The sequence below is a fragment of the Rhynchophorus ferrugineus genome, unplaced genomic scaffold (genome assembly GCF_030347505.1).
Source record: "Rhynchophorus ferrugineus isolate W39M unplaced genomic scaffold, kcgeb_rfMv2 rfM8, whole genome shotgun sequence".
Classification (NCBI taxonomy): Eukaryota; Metazoa; Arthropoda; class Insecta; order Coleoptera; family Curculionidae; genus Rhynchophorus; species Rhynchophorus ferrugineus.
This window is the reverse complement of record NW_027472587.1, coordinates 19,949,016-19,969,301: the sequence shown is the minus strand read 5'-3', so window position 1 is coordinate 19,969,301 and position 20,286 is coordinate 19,949,016. Positions and strand designations below refer to the sequence as shown.

The 20,286-nt window shown below is 33.4% G+C and overlaps 1 protein-coding gene across 1 annotated transcript in view; it reads right to left on the bottom strand.

Annotated features, from left to right (window-relative positions):
- Positions 1-4,455: 4,455 nt before the first annotated feature.
- LOC143201631 (uncharacterized) overlaps positions 4,456-20,286 on the bottom strand; it is a 37,021-nt gene continuing 21,190 nt past the window's right edge. The window contains exons 24-38 of the mRNA XM_076412802.1: positions 19,076-19,137; positions 17,544-17,617; positions 17,380-17,487; positions 16,756-16,843; positions 16,622-16,698; positions 16,429-16,563; positions 14,703-14,846; positions 8,872-8,999; positions 8,633-8,814; positions 7,776-7,976; positions 7,081-7,301; positions 5,763-5,906; positions 5,561-5,703; positions 4,840-4,975; positions 4,456-4,775 (exon numbers count right to left, since the gene is read on the bottom strand). Coding sequence (XP_076268917.1) covers positions 4,695-4,775; positions 4,840-4,975; positions 5,561-5,703; positions 5,763-5,906; positions 7,081-7,301; positions 7,776-7,976; positions 8,633-8,814; positions 8,872-8,999; positions 14,703-14,846; positions 16,429-16,563; positions 16,622-16,698; positions 16,756-16,843; positions 17,380-17,487; positions 17,544-17,617; positions 19,076-19,137 — 1,924 coding nt within the window. The 3' untranslated portion in view covers positions 4,456-4,694. The remainder of the gene's footprint in view (positions 4,776-4,839; positions 4,976-5,560; positions 5,704-5,762; positions 5,907-7,080; positions 7,302-7,775; positions 7,977-8,632; positions 8,815-8,871; positions 9,000-14,702; positions 14,847-16,428; positions 16,564-16,621; positions 16,699-16,755; positions 16,844-17,379; positions 17,488-17,543; positions 17,618-19,075; positions 19,138-20,286) is intronic.

The following is a 20,286-nucleotide window of genomic DNA, read 5'->3' as shown; positions in this document are numbered from 1 at the left end:
TAACCAAGTTATTACGAGGATTAACGAAGTTATCCGAAAGCCACATAGAGTTCTTTAACAGTTAGTTGATTACGTTAATTTTAAAAGTTACAGGGATAGTCCGAAATATAACCGTCAGATGTCCATATAAATACAATTTTAAGAAATTTGAATAGTTTTATGTTTACTTCTGCTGCTATCTTTATTCTTTTGGAAATATTCTTATAGTTTTTAGGTGTATTCTTTTTCTGTTGTTTCAAAAAAACAGACTTTAGGCTTTGGATCAAAAATGTTCTTCCTATTTTTAAAATACTTATACCAATAATATTAACATAAACCAATTTACACTCACCAAAATATCACATCAAGATTTTTTACACTTTTTCCATATATATACTCAGGAAAAATCGCGTTTTTTGTCCATTTTCAGACTTTTTACCATAACTTTCGCCTAATCGAAGATACATAGGTAAAAATATCACTACTTATCGCAAATTAGGCATTGAAAAACGTGGTAGTATTATCGTTTCAATTGAATTATTTGTTTTCAATATATTTGTTAAAATGTGATTTTAACTAAAAATGCTTTAAAAGCAATTTTTGTGGTTATCTCAAAAGCTATTTACTCTACATGAAAAATAACCACTCTATCGCATTTTTTAACACAATTTGCATATATTCTCATAGTTTCTGCTTATTTGGAGATATAAAACCTGGTAGTATTATCGTTTCCATTGAATTATTTGTTTTCAATATATTTGTTAAAATATTATTTTAACTAAAATTCCATTAAAGGCAATTTATCTAGTTATTCAAAAAACTATTTACTCTACGTGAAAAATAACCACTCTATCGCATTTTTTAACTCAATTTGCATATATTCTGGTAGTTTCTGTTTATTTGGAGATATTAAGATTTTTTACACTTTTTCCATATATATACTCAGGAAGAATCGCGTTTTTTGACCATTTTCAGACTTTTTATTATAACTTACGCATAATCAGAGATACCTAGATGAAAATATCACTACTTATGTAAAATCAGGCACTGAAAAACCTGGTAGTATTATCGTTTCCATTGAATTATTTGTTTTCAATATATTTGTTAAAATATTATTTTAACTAAAAATCCATTAAAGGTAATTTATCTAGTTATTCAAAAAACTATTTACTCTACGTGAAAAATAACCACTCTATCGCATTTTTTAACTCAATTTGCATATATTCTGATAGTTTCTGCTTATTTGGAGATATTAAGATTTTTTACACTTTTTCCATATATATACTCAGGAAAAATCGCGATTTTTGACCATTTTCAGACTTTTTATTATAACTTACGCATAATCAGAGATACATAGGTGAAAATATCACTACTTATGTAAAATCAGGCACTGAAAAACCTGGTAGTATTATCGTTTCCATTGAATTATTTGTTTTCAATATATTTGTTAAAATATTATTTTAACTAAAATTCCATTAAAGGCAATTTATCTAGTTATTCAAAAAACTATTTACTCTACGTGAAAAATAACTACTCTATCGCATTTTTTAATTCAATTTGTATATATTCTGGTAGTTTCTGTTTATTTGGAGATATTAAGATTTTTTACACTTTTTCCATATATATACTCAGGAAGAATCGCGTTTTTTGACCATTTTCAGACTTTTTATTATAACTTACGTATAATCACAGATACATAGATGAAAATATCACTACTTATGTAAAATCAGGCACTGAAAAACCTGGTAGTATTATCGTTTCCATTGAATTATTTGTTTTCAATATATTTGTTAAAATATTATTTTAACTAAAATTTCATTAAAGGCAATTTATCTAGTTATTCAAAAAACTATTTACTCTACGTGAAAAATAACCACTCTATCGCATTTTTTAACTCAATTTGCATATATTCTGATAGTTTCTGCTTATTTGGAGATATCAAGATTTTTTACACTTTTTCCATATATATATACTCAGGAAAAATCGCGATTTTTGACCATTTTCAGACTTTTTATTATAACTTACGCATAATCAGAGATACATAGGTGAAAATATCACTACTTATGTAAAATCAGGCACTGAAAAACCTGGTAGTATTATCGTTTCCATTGAATTATTTGTTTTCAATATATTTGTTAAAATATTATTTTAACTAAAATTCCATTAAAGGCAATTTATCTAGTTATTCAAAAAACTATTTACTCTACGTGAAAAATAACCACTCTATCGCATTTTTTAACTCAATTTGCATATATTCTGGTAGTTTCTGTTTATTTGGAGATATTAAGATTTTTTACACTTTTTCCATATATATACTCAGGAAGAATCGCGTTTTTTGACCATTTTCAGACTTTTTATTATAACTTACGCATAATCAGAGATACATAGATGAAAATATCACTACTTATGTAAAATCAGGCACTGAAAAACCTGGTAGTATTATCGTTTCCATTGAATTATTTGTTTTCAATATATTTGTTAAAATATTATTTTAACTAAAATTCCATTAAAGGCAATTTATCTAGTTATTCAAAAAACTATTTACTCTACGTGAAAAATAACTACTCTATCGCATTTTTTAATTCAATTTGTATATATTCTGGTAGTTTCTGTTTATTTGGAGATATTAAGATTTTTTACACTTTTTCCATATATATACTCAGGAAGAATCGCGTTTTTTGACCATTTTCAGACTTTTTATTATAACTTACGCATAATCAGAGATACATAGATGAAAATATCACTACTTATGTAAAATCAGGCACTGAAAAACCTGGTAGTATTATCGTTTCCATTGAATTATTTGTTTTCAATATATTTGTTAAAATATTATTTTAACTAAAATTCCATTAAAGGCAATTTATCTAGTTATTCAAAAAACTATTTACTCTACGTGAAAAATAACTACTCTATCGCATTTTTTAATTCAATTTGTATATATTCTGGTAGTTTCTGTTTATTTGGAGATATTAAGATTTTTTACACTTTTTCCATATATATACTCAGGAAGAATCGCGTTTTTTGACCATTTTCAGACTTTTTATTATAACTTACGCATAATCAGAGATACCTAGATGAAAATATCACTACTTATGTAAAATCAGGCACTGAAAAACCTGGTAGTATTATCGTTTCCATTGAATTATTTGTTTTCAATATATTTGTTAAAATATTATTTTAACTAAAATTCCATTAAAGGCAATTTATCTAGTTATTCCAAAAACTATTTACTCTACGTGAAAAATAACTACTCTATCGCATTTTTTAATTCAATTTGTATATATTCTGGTAGTTTCTGTTTATTTGGAGATATTAAGATTTTTTACACTTTTTCCATATATATACTCAGGAAGAATCGCGTTTTTTGACCATTTTCAGACTTTTTATTATAACTTACGCATAATCAGAGATACCTAGATGAAAATATCACTACTTATGTAAAATCAGGCACTGAAAAACCTGGTAGTATTATCGTTTCCATTGAATTATTTGTTTTCAATATATTTGTTAAAATATTATTTTAACTAAAATTCCATTAAAGGCAATTTATCTAGTTATTCAAAAAACTATTTACTCTACGTGAAAAATAACTACTCTATCGCATTTTTTAATTCAATTTGTATATATTCTGGTAGTTTCTGTTTATTTGGAGATATTAAGATTTTTTACACTTTTTCCATATATATACTCAGGAAGAATCGCGTTTTTTGACCATTTTCAGACTTTTTATTATAACTTACGCATAATCAGAGATACATAGATGAAAATATCACTACTTATATAAAATCAGGCACTGAAAAATGTGGTAGTATTATCGTTTCAATTAAATTTTTTGTTTTCAATATATTTGTTAAAATGTGATTTTAACTAAAAATGCATTAAAAGCAATTTTTCTAGTTACCCCAAAGACTATTTACTCTACATGAAAAATTACCACTCTATCGCATTTTTTAACTCAATTTACATATATTCCGATAGTTTCTGCTTATTTGGAGATCTTAATTTTCGCCTAATTGAAGATACATTGGTAAAAATATCACTACGTATGTAAAATTAGGCACTGAAAAATATCGTAGTAGTAGTAACTATCTCTTATCGATCTATTTCTTTTCGTATCGATTTTAGCTAAAAATGCTTTAAAGGCAATTTTTCTGGTTATCTCAGAAACTATTTACTCTACGCCAAAAATACCCTCTTTATTTTTATACTAACCACTTTATATGAGACGTACTATAATGTTAAAATAAATTATATTTGATAACATTGTTCAATTATTTATTTAGATTAGAATTTTTTGTATGTCAAACCCAAACTGAACAAAAACTCAGAGATGATGCAGTTGATGATGAGTTGATTTTAACATCACAAATTCATTGATCTTCGTCTTTTTTTACCCACTTACAATATAAACATTGTCAACCTAACATAGTAAATTATTGTCGAATTTCGACCACCAGTTAAAAATAAAACTACCTATAGTCAATAATGATTATATTTTAACATGGCCTCGTATACAAAATATTTAAACTAACAAAAAGTCGTGTTTATATCCCAAATTTCTTTAGTAGAGGATTCGCCCGAGAAATCCGGGTCAGATGTCATCGCGATATGGGAATAATTCCAATAATTTTTATTAGATTACATGAAAATAGTATTGAACGGCTTATAAATTATAAATAAAAGAATTATCGTGTATTTGCACGTCATCAGATGGTTTAAAATTCCATATTTGAATATTGTGCGAACTTCTGTTCGACGTACAACAAGCAGGCTTTGTAAAGGAACTCCACTTGTTCCTAGAAATTAAATAAAACCGCTGTTAGCAACACTGTTGTAAGAAAGATCAAGATAAGTTCATACCAAGGTGTCTGTAAATTGTTTTCGACTAGTTCGGATGCTTCTGATAGCTTGACACACGTCACATTCTTGTTCTAGGTTGATCTTTTCAATCAAGAAGGACATAGCTATAAAAAGACCGCTAGCAGTGGCTCCATCGCTGAAAAGAGGAAATAAAATTTAAATTAGCTGTCGATTCTGTAAACTGGTCATTATTTTAACTAATACGCGTCAGTCGTACATTGACGTTCATCGTGGAAAGATGGTATAAAACGATATAGACGTTACGAGTGTGTAGAAATTTGGTGAAATATACAAGTGATCTTTTTTATAATTTATTTATTGCATTGTTACTAGTCGTTGCCGACTAACGTACAATTTATCTTTACATTAACTGAAATCTAGGTATATTATGTTCAAAGTTATTTTGTACAAACGTCATTTAAATTTGTGACATAAGAACGTCGCAGTGTTGCCGCATCAACTCTGAGTTTTGGTTCAGTTGGTTAAGGGTTTTTATATTTACCACATCAAATGATCATTTTGTCGTCTTTTTTTTAGGTGGGACAAAAGTCCTGCTACCATACATTTTGATTGCCTATAACTTTTGAGCTAAACGTCATATAACCAGGATGGCGCGCAATGAAAACGGTAGCCGGACTTTCGCCCCACCCATTTTGATAGCCAGCAAATAACGCTATACTTGATCAAGTGCCTTTATTAGAAAGGCGATTATCGCACTTACTAGCAACTTATCAAGGCCGGAGTCGATTTCCTGCTAATCCTGATCACGTCCTCGGTAAGGGAGATGAAGTCCTCGAAATCCGGCAGGTTTACGGAGGTGTTCCATCCCTTAAACTTGATTATCTCCACCGTCATGTTCTTGTCCTGCGTAAGAGATCAACACTTGGATGAAAGGAATATTTGCCGCGCGGTCTTCCTCTTACCTCTTCCATGTACGGGGCTTCCGCTTTAATTTCAAACGTCATCACGGTGTAGAACCTCAAACTTGAGGTTTTCACGTGTTGGACGCTGATGAACTCAGTCAGTTTCATTTTGGTTTTGTTTCTTGGCCAGAAAGGTTTACAGGTCTGTGGAAAGAATATTTATTAAAACTTTTCAACTATGTCTTGGCAACAATTTAAAAACATCTGAACTAAAAATAATATAATACATATATAATTATATACAAATTGCTTAAAAATATTTTATATATATATATATGATAACTTAAATATAGGTATATAACTTGGAAGACCCATCGGCCCTATCTCAGTCTCTGGTGAAATTATGTTTATAATGTCACTGATTTATTTTTTATTATATGCACTTCACTACACAGCACTACACAGGATGAGATGCTTTGACTCTTTTGAATCTATGTCCTGTTCTGGTGGTATCCAAAAGCTGCAATTCTTCAACATTCTCATGAGAATGTAGTCTTCCCTCATGCCCCCTTGCAATTCTCTTGATTTCTTGACTGACCGTGGGTATCTGAAGGTCTCGATGAAACTAATCAGTCCTATAGTATTTGGGTGCGTCTACAATATCTTTCAGGACTCAAAAATTTGTATTTTATTAATGTTACTTTTGCAAAACATCCCCATAATTGAACTCCGTATGTCCATATAGATTTCAGTATTTGCTTATATGGTAGCAATTTATTATGTACTGATAATTGTGATTTTCTCCCAATTAGCCAGTACATTTTCCTATATTTCAATTCCAGTTCTTTTCTTTTCTTCTATATATGTTCCTTCCGGCGAAGTTTTGCATCTAGATACATTCCGAGATATTTAGCGTTGTTGCTATAGGGAATGATAGTATTATTTAATGTTATTGGTGCTTGTACGGTCTGTTTATAGATGAACTGTACAGATTTACTTTCATTAATTCTTATTTTCCAAACTTGTGTCCAATTATTTATATTGTCACTTGCTTGTTTTAATTATCGTGAGGCTTCTTCACTATTGTCTCCGACAGTTATAATCACAGTATCATCAGTAAATGTAGCCATCGTAATATTATCTATTTGTGGTATATCGCAAGTGTAGAATAAATAAAACATTGGTCACAGTACACTTCCTTGTGGTAAAATAAATATATAATAAAGAATATAGCAAGATTTACATAAAATTAGATGTGAAATAGTAAAACTTGTTTTATAATAAGGATATATTAAAACAAATAATGTACAATTGAAAACTCGTATTTATAACATCTAGGATAGTTGATTGGTTATGACGTAATTAAATTGACATTTACCTGATCTTTCGAGCTGATTTCGTTGAGACATACCACAACGTAAATGTTCTTTTCGATAATCAAACGCCAGTAGTCATCGATACAGTGCGGCAGTGGGTATGACGTGACGACATAGCGTCCTTGCTCGCCATAGCCATCTACGTGGATGGCGTTGATGTATATCGATGATTCCGTGGCAGATCCTGGCGGGAATGGGTACAAATACACCTGGGAGTGCCGCTCTAGAATCACATAATTGTTGGTGTGAAAAACCATAGACGCACATGAATTAACTATTTTTTGTACGACCTTGGACAGACGGTCTCTCGTATACAAACATTTTCACTGTTATGGAGTGATTCAAGGAGCTCGCAGAACACGATCGTGCGGGCCAAATGAATAATAACAATAGCGATAGCGTGAGTTATTTCACTGGCCCGCGTTACAACAAAAATTCGCGAATGCTAAGTCGGATTTGCTTTTTTGTAAGTAATAAAAAATATTTTAGTATTTCAGTGAGATTACATAATAATTTTGTGGGAGCTTCTTCAGTTTTTCTTTGGGAGTTCTGCAGCACTGCATCCCTTGTATACCAGCCGTCATTGCATCAGGTCTTCAAATTACACAGCGATAGGTAGTTCTTAGATTTATAGAAGTATACACAATTATTTATTACGAAGCTACTAGAGCGCATTCTAAATATCAGGGATGCTTACCGGGCTGTATATTCGGGAACCTATCTTTTTCGGGAAACAGGGTTTGGTCACTGCTCTGCTCCAGGCAGATGGTCTTCATGGAGTCATCCTGCCACTCGCACTCTCTGATGTACCGCATCTGCGATTCGGCGACGTCTTCCTCCAGGATACGTTCCACCTCCTGGCAGAAGAGCTTGTTGATCGGGATGCTCGTCCTCATTCCTTAAACATGATGAAATAATTTACCGAACTAAGTTTAACTAAGTAGAACATCTACGAAGATAGAAAAAGATCGATAAACGTAGCAGGCGTAGATTAAACTCTTTCCAGGGGCATAACCCTATGGACAGTAGGTTGAAAAATATTAAGTAAAGAAGTGGATAACATAAACCCAAAACATAGAAGCAGGACGTAGCACTACTAACACTGAATAAATAATATAGTCGAGATAAAAAAGAAAAAAGATTAGCGAACGTGAAACAGAGCAACAGTAGGCGTTAGATATGAAAGAAAAATTGATTCCCGAGCAGAACCAGTGTTGCAACACTGTCATATAGTCTATCCAAAATTGCAGTGAACTCACGTCATCGAGAGTTTGTAAATTCGTTTTAATATCAGACAGTATTTTCCTTCATATTTCATTCTATTTAAAAGGAAATACAACGCTGTCTGGTGCATATATATATATATATATATATATATATACATTAGATGCACTATAACGTTAAAGTAAATTAAGAACTTTTGACATTTTTAAAATTATTTTATTTACATTGGAATGTTGTTAAATACGACAACATTGCCACGTTTTGACGTCACGAATTTAGATGACGAGAGTCCACTGTTTTATTGGATAGACTACGGATTTATTTGCTCACCTTCAAGACAGTTGAGAATTACCAGATGAGCCAGCTTATACTGTTCCACGTTGTCCACCATGTTTGGTCGTTGGTTTCGGAGGTGTTCCATCATTGCAAGCACGTCAATCGCCCCTACTGCGGCGGCCATGTGCAGACAAATATCGCACAGGATTATGGTACCGGTACGGCCGACACCAGCGCTAGAATTCACCACACAGATCAGCATCCTTCCACCAAAGCCCTAACGAGGAACTCACCTGCAGTGAACAACAATGGGGGAGTTTACGGACCTCAGCGTCAACATCTTCTGAAGGAAGGGTACCAGGGTCTGCGGATATAGCGGTACCCCGTGGTCAGGCCAAGCCTTAAAATGCAACTGTCCTATCTAAAATTGAAGCTGCCCATCAGTGAAAGACATATACAAAACAATCCCTAACAAAGTTAATTCACAGTCTTTAAAAAGATATCAGTCACATCTCTACATAACGGACATGTCATGTTTTAAATTAATAATAGATGCCTTTAAATTAATTATGTAAAGAAATCCTTGGAAATTATTTCATAACCGATAAGTACAGCCCTAAAAAAGTAGCTACACCGCCTGTGTGGTTTCAATATCCCGTGTTTAATATGTTTTCTCAAACTTGATACAAGTTTTTTGATTATCACTGATCAAATTTTAACACAAAGCAGAAATAAGTTACAGACAATTTACCGGATTTTAAGAAACAGGTCAAAATTGTAATCGCCCTTGTGACTGGATGTGGCATTTGGAATCACTACATAGTATAAAACAAAGTCGCCTTTTCTGTCCCTATATCCCTATGTGCGCTTAAATCTTTAAAACTACGCAACGGATTTTGATGCGGTTTTTTTCAATAGATAGAGTGATTCAAGAGGAAGGTTTATATGTATAATACATGCATAATATACTAAGGCAACATTGCTAATTTTAGAGGTTTCTAACGTGATGTCGTAAATTAACCTATTTTTTTAGGCTTATTTAGCAATTAGCAAAAACGCTGCCTAACCCTACGAGTTAGATCAAATTAATGTACTACAGTATTGTACACCATAAAAAGGTCTACAAAAAAGTCCGCGATGGTATATGTTTATCTTTTAGGGATAACCCACATTAACCATTTTTATTGTTTACTTTTTACGTGAGAAAATGGCTTATTTACGAAGCTATTTTAAGCAATACGGCATCAATCCTTATCGAATTAAGTACCTTAAATACAGTGTGCAATTAATATAGATCAATATGGTTCCTTACAGCATGTAAATTAAACAAATATTTTCGGAGATATTACAAATTTAAAATTTGCGTTTAAAAATGTGTAATGTAATAAAAATTGTATGAATTTAGATATTCCAAAGATAGCAGGAAATCTTCATAGTAAGTATAGGGGAAGAGGAATTGTTTTACTCCAAATTTAATGCGTGCGGGCCAAGGGCAGTAACGAATGAACAAAAAATACTGGATCGATTTTAATCATGTTTTCATTGAGTGACATAGGCATATATATTTTATGCCCGTGCAAAGTCGGAGCGGGCCGCTATGTTTTTATATACAACGTTCATATTTTTTCTGTAGTGTATTTAATTTAGTATCAGCATTGCACCCGTGCGAAGCGGGGGCGGGTCGCTAGTTAATCTACAAAATTAGAAAACTGTTACCGTGAAATTACTGACGAGTTCTGGACTCATATCTTAGAAAATCGCATAGAAAATGTAATTTCAGTCGGTGTTAGTACATCAGTAAGTATTTCCCAAATTACTTAATTACACTTACACCCTAAACGATTTCGTGTGGTTTGGTTGCCTTCAAACTTCAGGTTTCCTGCGTGTTTTCCAGCAGCTGAATTGCTTCCACGTTACTATGATTTCTCAACTTTAGTAGAAATTTTAAGCCGACATCTTGGTTCACTTGGAATATTCATTTGATTTCGAGGTCATCGTGCAGCTCTTCGTTGGTTATGTAGCGATAACCATTGGTAATTAATCGTAAAACTTTGTTTCGACTCCGTTGGATTAGTACTTGGTTTGATGTTTAAGTGCAACCTCTATGCACCCCATGGGTCCAAATTGGCTCTATGATTGACTGATAAACCAATCTCTTTGATTTTAGGTCAAGTTGAAAGTATCTTCCGACTAACCAGTACTTTTTCTATCTGATGATGTTTCCAGTTTAACCTATCATCGGAATGTATGTCAAGGTATATGGCTGATTCTGCTTGAGGAATCGAGCATCCGTCGAGTGATATAATCAAGTGTTTGTCATTTCGACGCAACGCAAAATTAACATGAACAGATTTCAAACTACTAAGCTGCATTTTCCAGCCCCTAGTCCATTTGTAGATCTTGTTGACCGCTACTTGTACTTTTGCTACAGGCTTAGACAGAGATACATATTTTGCCATTATAACTGTGTCATCGGCGAATGTTTCAAGTACTGTTTCTTTTGTTGTTGGGATATGAGTAGTATAGACCAGATACAACAAAGATCTCAAGACACTATCCTGTGAAACTCCAGCCAAAATAGGTTTAAGTGTTGAGAAAACCCCTTCACGCGAAACTTTAAACTTTCTTTTAAAAAGATATTATTCTAGCAGTCGACGGTAATTCCGCGGTAGTAATTTAATTTGTTCATTTTGTAGATTAATTCCAGATACCATAAAAAACAATTATACAAATGCAATTAACTCGAATGTTGATAAATGTTTCGCATTCTAAATTGTAGTTAAAATATTTATGGAAAAACGCTCCGTATAAACTTTAATTGCTAATTATTGTTCGGGCTTTCTATTCACATATAACAGATTATATCCAGTGTTTTCAAATAAATTCATAAATCCGAACAATTACATTATGTAATAGATGTATGTAGTATATAATGCATGATAATCGATGGAGTGGTATCAACCAAAATTACCTTCTATATAAGAAACAACCGTTGACAACTGATTTGAGAAATGGTAACCCATTAGAGGTTTCTTTCTGACCAGCCGATAAAAAAAATAATAATTAATAACCATTGAGATCAGGATGTATTTAGTATCTGGGTCATAAGAATTATCTGACGGTACTCAGACCTCCAAATATATCATTGACGGTGAATTAAAAGAGACAAAATTGACATGACAACTGAATATATATATATATATATATATATATATATATATATATATCAATAGTAGGTGTAATTAGAAACATCATATTAGACAAAGAGCAGAGAAGACCTAAAGTCAAGCAACGACATTGAGAGTATCTTCCGACTAACCAGTACATTTTCTATCTGATGATGTTTCCAGTTTAACCTATCATCGGAATGTATGTCAAGGTATATGGCTGATTCTGCTTGAGGAATCGAGCATCCGTCGAGTGATATAATGAAGTGTTTGTCATTTCGACGCAACGCAAAATTAACATGAACAGATTTCAAACTACTAAGCTGTATTTTCCAGCCCCTAGTCCATTTGTAGATCTTGTTGACCGCTACTTGTACTTTTTCTACAGGCTTAGACAGAGATGCATATTTTGCTATTATAATTGTGTCATCGGCGAATGTTTCAAGTACTGTTTCTTTTGTTGTTGGGATATGAGTAGTATAGACCAAATACAACAAAGATCTCAAGACACTATCCTGTGAAACTCCAGCCAAAATAGGTTTAAGTGTTGAGAAAACCCCTTCACGCGAAACTTTAAACATTCTTTTAAAAAGATATTATTCTAGCAGTCGACGGTAATTCCGCGGTAGTTATTTCCGTTTAGAGTTTATAACTAAACCATAACTTAAAACAAAACGCAGAAGAAATATCGGACGTTATTTCCAACACAATTTAATATATCGAAATACTAACTAATAATATGTCTAATAGATCGGCATAATTATACCATAAAAAACAATTATACAAATGCAATTAACTCGAATGTTGATAAATGTTTCGCATTCTAAATTGTAGTTAAAATATTTATGGAAAGACGCTCCGTATTAACTTTAATTGCTAATTATTGTTCGGGCTTTCTATTCACATATAACAGATTATATCCAGTGTTTTCAAATAAATTCATAAATCCGAACAATTACATTATGTAATAGATGTATGTAGTATATAATGCATGATAATCGATGGAGTGGTATCAACCAAAATTACCTTCTATATAAGAAACAACCGTTGACAACTGATTTGAGAAATGGTAACCCATTAGAGGTTTCTTTCTGACCAGCCGATAAAAAAAATAATAATTAATAACCATTGAGATCAGGACGTATTTAGTATCTGGGTCATAAGAATTATCTGACGGTACTCAGACCTCCAAATATATCATTGACGGTGAATTAAAAGAGACAAAATTGACATGACAACTGAATATATATATATATATATATATATATATATATATATATATATATATCAATAGTAGGTGTAATTAGAAACATCATATTAGACAAAGAGCAGAGAAGACCTAAAGTCAAGCAACGACATTGAGAGTATCTTCCGACTAACCAGTACATTTTCTATCTGATGATGTTTCCAGTTTAACCTATCATCGGAATGTATGTCAAGGTATATGGCTGATTCTGCTTGAGGAATCGAGCATCCGTCGAGTGATATAATCAAGTGTTTGTCATTTCGACGCAACGCAAAATTAACATGAACAGATTTCAAACTACTAAGCTGCATTTTCCAGCCCCTAGTCCATTTGTAGATCTTGTTGACCGCTACTTGTACTTTTGCTACAGGCTTAGACAGAGATACATATTTTGCTATTATAATTGTGTCATCGGCGAATGTTTCAAGTACTGTTTCTTTTGTTGTTGGGATATGAGTAGTATAGACCAAATACAACAAAGATCCCAAGACACTATCCTGTGAAACTCCAGCCAAAATAGGTTTAAGTGTTGAGAAAACCCCTTCACGCGAAACTTTAAACTTTCTTTTAAAAAGATATTATTCTAGCAGTCGACGGTAATTCCGCGGTAGTAATTTAATTTGTTCATTTTGTAGATTAATTCCAGATACCATTACCCGGCCAGAAGCTTTAGAGTTTATAACTAAACCATAACTTAAAACAAAACGCAGAAGAAATATCGGGACGTTATTTCCAACACAATTTAATATATCGAAATACTAACTAATAATATGTCTAATAGATCGGCATAATTATACCATAAAAAACAATTATACAAATGCAATTAACTCGAATGTTGATAAATGTTTCGCATTCTAAATTGTAGTTAAAATATTTATGGAAAAACGCTCCATATAAACTTTAATTGCTAATTATTGTTCGGGCTTTCTATTCACATATAACAGATTATATCCAGTGTTTTCAAATAAATTCATAAATCCGAACAATTACATTATGTAATAGATGTATGTAGTATATAATGCATGATAATCGATGGAGTGGTATCAACCAAAATTACCTTCTATATAAGAAACAACCGTTGACAACTGATTTGAGAAATGGTAACCCATTAGAGGTTTCTTTCTGACCAGCCGATAAAAAAATAATAATTAATAACCATTGAGATCAGGATGTATTTAGTATCTGGGTCATAAGAATTATCTGACGGTACTCAGACCTCCAAATATATCATTGACGGTGAATTAAAAGAGACAAAATTGACATGACAACTGAATATATATATATATATATATATATATATATATATCAATAGTAGGTGTAATTAGAAACATCATATTAGACAAAGAGCAGAGAAGACCTAAAGTCAAGCAACGACATTGAGAGTATCTTCCGACTAACCAGTACAGTTAATCGGAAGACACTCTCAACTTGATCGACTTGATCCAAGCCAGCCATAAAAGATGAAAGAAGGTTGCTAAATCACAGCAACGCAGTAGTAATACAATTGCTGGACAACACGCAGGAAATCAGAAGATTGAAGCGAACCAAACCACACGAAATCGTTTAGTCTATAAGTGTATTCTTAACTTTAACTTAGGTAGATTAGTTTTATTCTAATTAGGGAAATACATACTGATGATTAATACATACTCTTGGGTACTCAAAAATTATAAAATAGAATATAGAGCAGAAAATATTTCAAATCGTTTACCTTTCGCGTTTCATCATTCTCTTTGGTGACTAAAAAGTTTCTGAACTCGTACCCAGCATGAAGCTCCGCTTTTTCATGAGCTATGTTGAAGTCCCCCACGTTCAATTGGTCGTCAGCATTGGGCCAGTATTGTTCGGTTTTTTTCTAATTAGAAAATAATAAGTAACATTTTTTATCGTTATATATCGACCATATCCTAACAATATAATGATGAGACTATAAGTTACTGTAGAGATCAAGCAATAATATGTGGTTGGCGAAAAGCAATACGAGTTTTTCTAATAGACAGGTTCAAAGTGACATATCTTTGATAATACTTGTTCACTCAAATCATACTGTATTCCCTGACTGCAACTGAAAATTAGTTTTAGCGACCCTCCAACTTTTCAATACCATTTTTGTAGTACGATTTGTCCTTTGCTTCAAAATAGCCCTCAGTTTCGGCGATCATCTCTTCATTCGAGGAAAATGTCTTCCCAGTGAGCATTCTTTTGAGATCTGAGAATAGGAAACAGTCACTGGGGGCCAGATCTGGAGAATACGGTGGATGGGGAAGCAATTCGAAGCCCAATTCATTGATTTTTGCGATCGTTTTCACTGACTTGTGAGACGGTGCATTGTCTTGGTGACTGTTGCGTTTTCCCACGCTTTCCCACGGAGCGGGTCCATCGTGCACAGTACACTCGGATGACTGTCGATTGGACTTCGGAGTGAAATGATGGAGCCGTGTTTCATCCATTGCCACATATCGACCAAAAACTCGGGTTTATTACGCTTGATCATCTTCAAATACTGCTCCGAATCATCAACTCGTCGTTGTTTTTGGTCAAAAGTGAGCTAGAGCGGCACCCACTTTGCACAGAGCTTTCTCATACCAAAATATTCATGAATAATATGATTCAGTTAATATCTTTACAGTGTCTATTATTTCATTCAATTTCAATTTAGGGTCATTCAAAATGATTTTGTGGATTTTTTAAATGTTTTCGTCGGTAACAACCTCTTTTGGGCGTCCACTGCGTTCACCGTCTTCGGTGCTCATTTCACCATGTCTAAACTTAGCATACCAATCCTTGATGGTTGATTTTCCTGGGGCAGTGTCCCGAAACTCGGCATCCAGACATGTTTTTACCTCAACCGTATTTTTTCCCTTCAAAAAACAATATTTTATCAACACGCATGAAATTCCCTTTTATCCATTTTTTTCACAATAATAAAAGTTGCTTCACTCAAAATGCTATAATTTACAAACTAATGATCCCACTGCTGTCAAATTTATACACGCATCTTTTGAGGGTTTTGGCTAACCGAAAAACATATGGAATTAATTCTAGTAGCACCATCTATGTGTCAGGCCGAGGACTTTTCATTTGACCTGTTATTTTCAATGAAAATGTTGGTGCTACCTTTGCAGATGAAACACTAAGACTAGTCGTTGAAGATAACAGTACTTAATCAATCGAAAAGTTACAAACACACCAAAATACAATGCTGGACAGAAAAATGGCCTATAAATATAATCAAGCAGTATATAAAAATCTACAGGTATCAACAGATTGTATTAGACATATATAGGTTAACATCTGGTAGATATCCAAGATATTTTCGGTTACATATCTAAAGAACCGTATTAGAGCAATTTCGATATGTTTGTTGAAGAGTAGTATACATCGATGGCCAACTAAAATACCTATTTTAAATTTGTCTAACACTTCTGAAGCCCTACCTTTCCACCCTCGATAACATTGGCTACTATAACTATCCATGACACCTTCTCCTGCCATATCATCCTCCAGAAATCGTAGACAGTCTGCTTCTTGGGTCCCTGAGTAGCTATATAGGCTTTGGGCATTTTGTAACCCTGAAAAATGATGTTCGGCATCAGTATTTTAGTTAAACCGACAAGAATGTCTTCTTACATCGATGTAGTTGGCGTTGATGTAGTCAGAATGCGGATCTTCCGCCAGTTTCTCCAGTTTCACCCTGGTGGCGTCGTCTGTCATCGAAAATAAAAGATGTTTAGATTGAGTTGTGAATACGCACTGATACTTACATGCCGTGAGATTGTTATAACGATTTTTCATCTTATTTTCAGGCAAGGAACCTTCGGTACAAGGTTTCACCACACCTCTCGGGAATAGCTAAATAATCGTTAAAATAATAGTGTTCAAAAAATAAATATTAGTGATTATCTTAAGGTAAGATGTTTATGATGTTTAAGATGGTTTATGTCAGATCCGCCAATACTGAAGGGATAAAATATTCTAAAATGCTCTAAAATGGTAACACTTGGAAAACGAATCAAAATTAGAGTTATACACATTAGCTCCCAAGATAATTGGGCTCCAGAAACATATCAAAAAAGTGTTTTTTGAAATCCAAAAATATTCCTCATACGTACGTCACTCAATAGTCCCAGGCCTAACTACTAAAGGAATTCTTTTGAAATCTGTAAATAAGCAATGGTCATTGGGCCCTAGATCTGGACTGTACGGTGGGTAGTAAAGCAAAACATCTTTTTATCAAGTTTACTCGAAATAAGACAGTGAACGAAGTGGTCAGAACTATAATACCAGTACCCTCGTTTGAACTTTACCTCTATCGATTAAAATTAAATAATTTAAGGTAAATTTAAAGAGTATAATTTTATCCTTTATGAGTTTCATGGATCAATTACCTCGTGCTGACGTCTGAGCTCGCCATTTTGCACGGATTCCTTCACGTAACTGGAGAAGTTTTCTAATTTTATCAGACAGGATTGTTCTGTTTTGAATAACGGATGACCCTGAAATAATCATTCATTAACAGTCCGTACGACTTACTTATTTAAAGATAACTTACGGGCACTATGGGTTCCAGTTTTTTCGGTTTCACTTTGGTAGGACCGGTCCTGGTTGGACGGGATTGATTGCTATCTGAAAATCAAAACGCTATATCAGATAAAGCGATTTCAGAGAAGAAAATGAAATATGTTCTGCGGTATTTTCAGATGTTGCTCAGGCTTTCGGCAAAATTTGGCATGAAGGCCAAAGCGTCAGCTTAAAATGGTTCTCCCTGACCAATATTCAAACATTTTAGAGTCATATATAACTGACCGATACTTCATAGTCAAACTAGAACATGTCTATTCTAACTTAACGAAAATACAAGCAGGTATGCCACAGAAAAGTATATTGGAAGCAATTCTTTATCTACTGTATACTCGAGTAAACAATTCGAAGCCCAATTCATGGATTTTTGACACGGTGCACTGTCTTGGTAAAGCAACACTTTCTTTTTCTGCAAATGCGGCCGTTTTTCGGCGATTTCGTCCTTCAAACGGTCTAATAACGCTATGTAGTAGTCACTGTTGATGGTCCTACTTTTTCAAAGTAGTCATTGAAAATTATTCCATGTGCATTCCAAAATACAGACACCATAACCTTCGACCAGCCGACTGTTGCGTTTTCCCACGCTTTGGAGCGGGTTTATTGTGTGCAGTGCACTTGGATGACTGTCGATTGGATTTCGGAGTGAAATGATGGAGCCATGTTTCATTCATTGTCACATGTCGACGCAAAAACTCGGGTTTATTACGCTTGATCATCTTCAAACACTGCTCCGAATCATCAACTCGTCGTTGCTTTTGGTAAAAGTGAGCTCGCGCGGCACCCACTTTACACAAAGCCTTCTCATACCCAAATATTCATGAATGATATCATGTACACGTTCAGTTGATATCTTTAGAGTGTCTGCTATTTCATTCACGATTTCAATTTACGATCTTTCAAAATGTTTTCGTTGGTAACAACCTCTTTTAGGCATCCACTGCGTTCACCGCTTTCGGTGCTCCTTTCACCACGTCCAAACTTAGCATACCAATCCTTGATGGTTGATTTTCCTGGGGGCAATGTCCGGAAACTCGGCATCAGGCCAAATAATCAAACCAAACAACAGCTGTCAAATTTATACACGCACCTTTTTGGGGGTTAGGGCTAACTAAAAAACATAAGGATTTAATTCTAGTAGCGCCGGGGACTTTTCAATTGACCTGTTATTGTGGATGTTCCTTGATATATTCGTAACGACAGTCTACATAAGGAACTGAAGGTAGAAACATCAGCACATCATTGATGAGGGTTTGCAGTTCCTAGATGATGGCGTATTCCGAAGATTAAGAGTAAAACCGTTAAAATAAAACTATTAAAAAAATGCCTAATTAAAAAGTGTGACATACATATTAAGCCCGAAGTGTCTATCGTATTATGTACTTTATAATTTTAAAACCATGACAAAATAGGATAAAAACAAGTAGCCTATTAGAGTTCATTTACTAGATTTTTATAATAAATAATAATAAAATATATAGTGATTAATATTTGGTCAATACTTACAAAGCGGCGTCAGTGATATGAAACTACTTTGTTGGTTCTGGTTGAAGTTCAGTTTCAAATGTCTGAAAAATTGTTTCAATAAAAAAATCTGGTAATAACATGTATGTAAATAATTTTTAGCTTTTTCTAAAGTCTTTTTCACAATCCATATCTAACTTCTCATAATTCACTATCACTATCAAAATAGTATTTCGTCTTCTATCGATATCCAGAAATGTTTATTATAGTAAATTGAAGAAAATATAGGTTTCAAATTAAAAGAAAACCAAAATAGCTAACCAATAATATCAAAATAAATCTGAAACCAGAGAAAGCAGCAGGATTCAATTAGATGGCTTTAAGCAATCTGCTTAAAATAGATTGTAAGTTAATATATGTAGCTAAATACCAAAGCTGTATAACCGAATATAATACCAAAGCCTAATAAACAATTAAGTAATAGTAAATCTTTTATACCTACATTTGAACTACCAAGAGACTTTACCTATTAAGAACTGTCTCGAAACTTTTAAGTGCTTACATATATTTTCATCAATTTCCATTGGGGAAAAAGCAAAGTATCATTGCAGAAAACTGTTAAACAACCAAATGTTCCGTCGAAGCCCATCAAATACTTTTAGAAACTTATGGTGATACTGCTTGAAGAAAGTAGTGATTTTGGTGTCAATGACGAAGGATAGCTTGGATGATGCAGTGATCGAAAAAAGAATTACAACACTTATTGGGCAAAAATTTACTTCAAGCTCCCAAAGAACCTTCATATAACATAGTTGTCAGCGAATCGACCAGTTCCCAGGCATCTACATACGATGGTAATGATTGTAAAGGCTAGAAAGAGCTAGCACGAAAATTGATTCAAAGTACTAATTCCAACTGTTTCAACATCACAGAGCTATTGCTTGCCATAAAAAAAAGTTTTCTAGAGGAGCTTACTGTGACTGGCTATGATAATTCTGTTTATTACAATAATCCCTAATGCAAAATGACTGGGTTAGACTAGTAGACATCCACATCCACACCGATAAGAAACATGGTGGTCATTGTCTGATATTTATATGATGGATTTAGCAATTACCCTGATGAGTTATAGTTGCAGCTCCAGTGAGAAATCCTGGTGCACTCATCCAGACATATCGTCTTCAAATTTCCACGTGTTCAGATTCGATACAGTAGCAGTTCAATTGAAAAGTCCCCGGCCTGGCACTAGATGG